General features: G+C 28.5%; 1 protein-coding gene across 1 annotated transcript; it reads left to right on the top strand.

The window, feature by feature from the left end:
- Positions 1–695: 695 nt before the first annotated feature.
- On the top strand, positions 696–914 carry OCT59_026741 (uncharacterized protein; the record flags this gene model as incomplete). Its single annotated transcript, XM_066143403.1, has 1 exon — positions 696–914. The coding sequence occupies one exon, from the start codon at positions 696–698 to the stop codon at positions 912–914; it is 219 nt and encodes a 72-aa protein (XP_065992927.1).
- Positions 915–1,995: the final 1,081 nt, after the last annotated feature.

The following is a 1,995-nucleotide window of genomic DNA, read 5'->3' as shown; positions in this document are numbered from 1 at the left end:
AACTCGTTCTAGTAAATTTACTTAAAATTTTAAAGGAATTCTTTTTTAAAATAAAAAAGATAGACACCGGTTTTGATTTTCATGTACATTTTTTTTTTATTTGTCAATGTAAAGTCCTGCAGTCGTTAATACCGGAATTCCTATTCCTATTTCCATATTTAGCAAATAAAAACTTCACACAAGCCCATTTACGACAAGCCCCTTTCACAAAAGAAATTCTAAAAATGGCTTATCATTTTATCATTACGGTCAATTTATTTGTTATATAAACAGGTTGGTTTTCATACCAGCCATTACAAGAATCTGAACATATACTAAAAATCTATACTATATTTTTCTATCAACTTATTTAAATTAATACACATTACACACATTTTTTAATCTTTCCAAATACTTTTTTTTACAAGTTTTTCCTGGTAAGAAAATAGATAAAGTTATGTTGATTATAACCAATTTTGATTTCAACTAACGTATTTTTTTATGATTACAGGATTAAAAATAAAATTGTAATATACAAATATACACTTACTTTTTGATATAGGGTATATATTTATTAATCCTGTTATGAACAACAATCACTTTCAGTTAGACCGTTCCATGCTAATTTTTTTTTTTAATTAAATTTTAGCTATTATTTTATCACACATCCTTTTTGTCGGATTTTAAGCTTCTGCCACACTAATTGGCGGGTATACATGGAATATCATGTGATGATGTACATTATATATCACATAATGTTTACAGTAATTACAAATGATGGTATTCGATACGATTTCCATTGGTTGAAACCACAGGACTTTTCATCAACAATGTGGATATTAGAAGACGATGAATTAAAATCATTGTTTGAAAGATTAAAACTAGATGATGAAGAACTTCATTTAAGTCCTGTACTCTCACAACAACGGTTGTAAATGATGGAATCGTTGTTGTGCTTTCACAACAAGTCAACAATGGTTGTAAATGATGGAATCGTTGTTGTACTTTCACAACAAGTCAACAATGGTTGTAAATGATGGAATCGTTGTTGTACTTCACAACAAGTCAACAATGGTTGTAAATGATGGAATCGTTGTTGTACTTCACAAAAAGTCAACAATGGTTGTAAATGATGGAATCGTTGTTGTACTCTCATAACAACGGTAATTACAAATGAGGGCACATTCTGACTCTCATCATTTGATAGAACTGTTGTTGATGATTGATTATATACCACTTGACCGTTGTACACTCACAACAACGGTTATAAATGAGGGTATTGTTGTTGTACTCTTACAACAACGGTAATTACAAATGAAGGCATTCGATATGATATCATTTGATAGAACTGTTGTTGATGATTGATTCTATCACAACAACGGTAATTACAAATGGCGGCATTCGTTATTTGTAATTACAAATGATACGGTTTGATATATCCGTATCATATGGGATGAATTCTATTTCCATTGAAGATATGATTCCTTATTGTGCTTATTATCGTCGAACTTTATTTTAAAGATCGAGATGGAAATGGAAAAGAAATGTCAAGAAACACAAAAATTATCTCAAAGAGCGGTTCGAAAATAAAAAAAGATGAATATCATATAAAAAAGAATCATTTATCTACAGTAATTCATTGTTGAACATCAAAGACTTATAACAAAAGTTATTTAACTTCTTTTATAGCAAACTACATTTTAGAAAAGATTGATTTAAATGTCAACAAGATAATGACCCTAAGGCAATAATTAATTGTTCCTGGAATGATCTTCTGTGCACAATTACATTTTTGTAATACCTTATCCTTTATAAAATGTGAAGAAAATGGCATTGAATGGCCAGTTCAATCACCTGATTTGAATCCGATCGAGCAAATAGTAACTTCTATTTTTCATTAACCTATATATTTTATTAGTTTTATTAGATTTATTAGAATAAATGATATTAGAACTTTATACATTCTATTTATTGAATTTAGTATTTTCATTTTTCTCATATGAGTCATATCAATTT

Source organism: Rhizophagus irregularis, chromosome 6, assembly GCF_026210795.1.
Source record: "Rhizophagus irregularis chromosome 6, complete sequence".
Classification (NCBI taxonomy): domain Eukaryota; kingdom Fungi; phylum Glomeromycota; class Glomeromycetes; order Glomerales; family Glomeraceae; genus Rhizophagus; species Rhizophagus irregularis.
The sequence above is the reverse complement of the archived record's forward strand: the minus strand, read 5'-3'. Positions and strand labels throughout refer to the sequence as shown.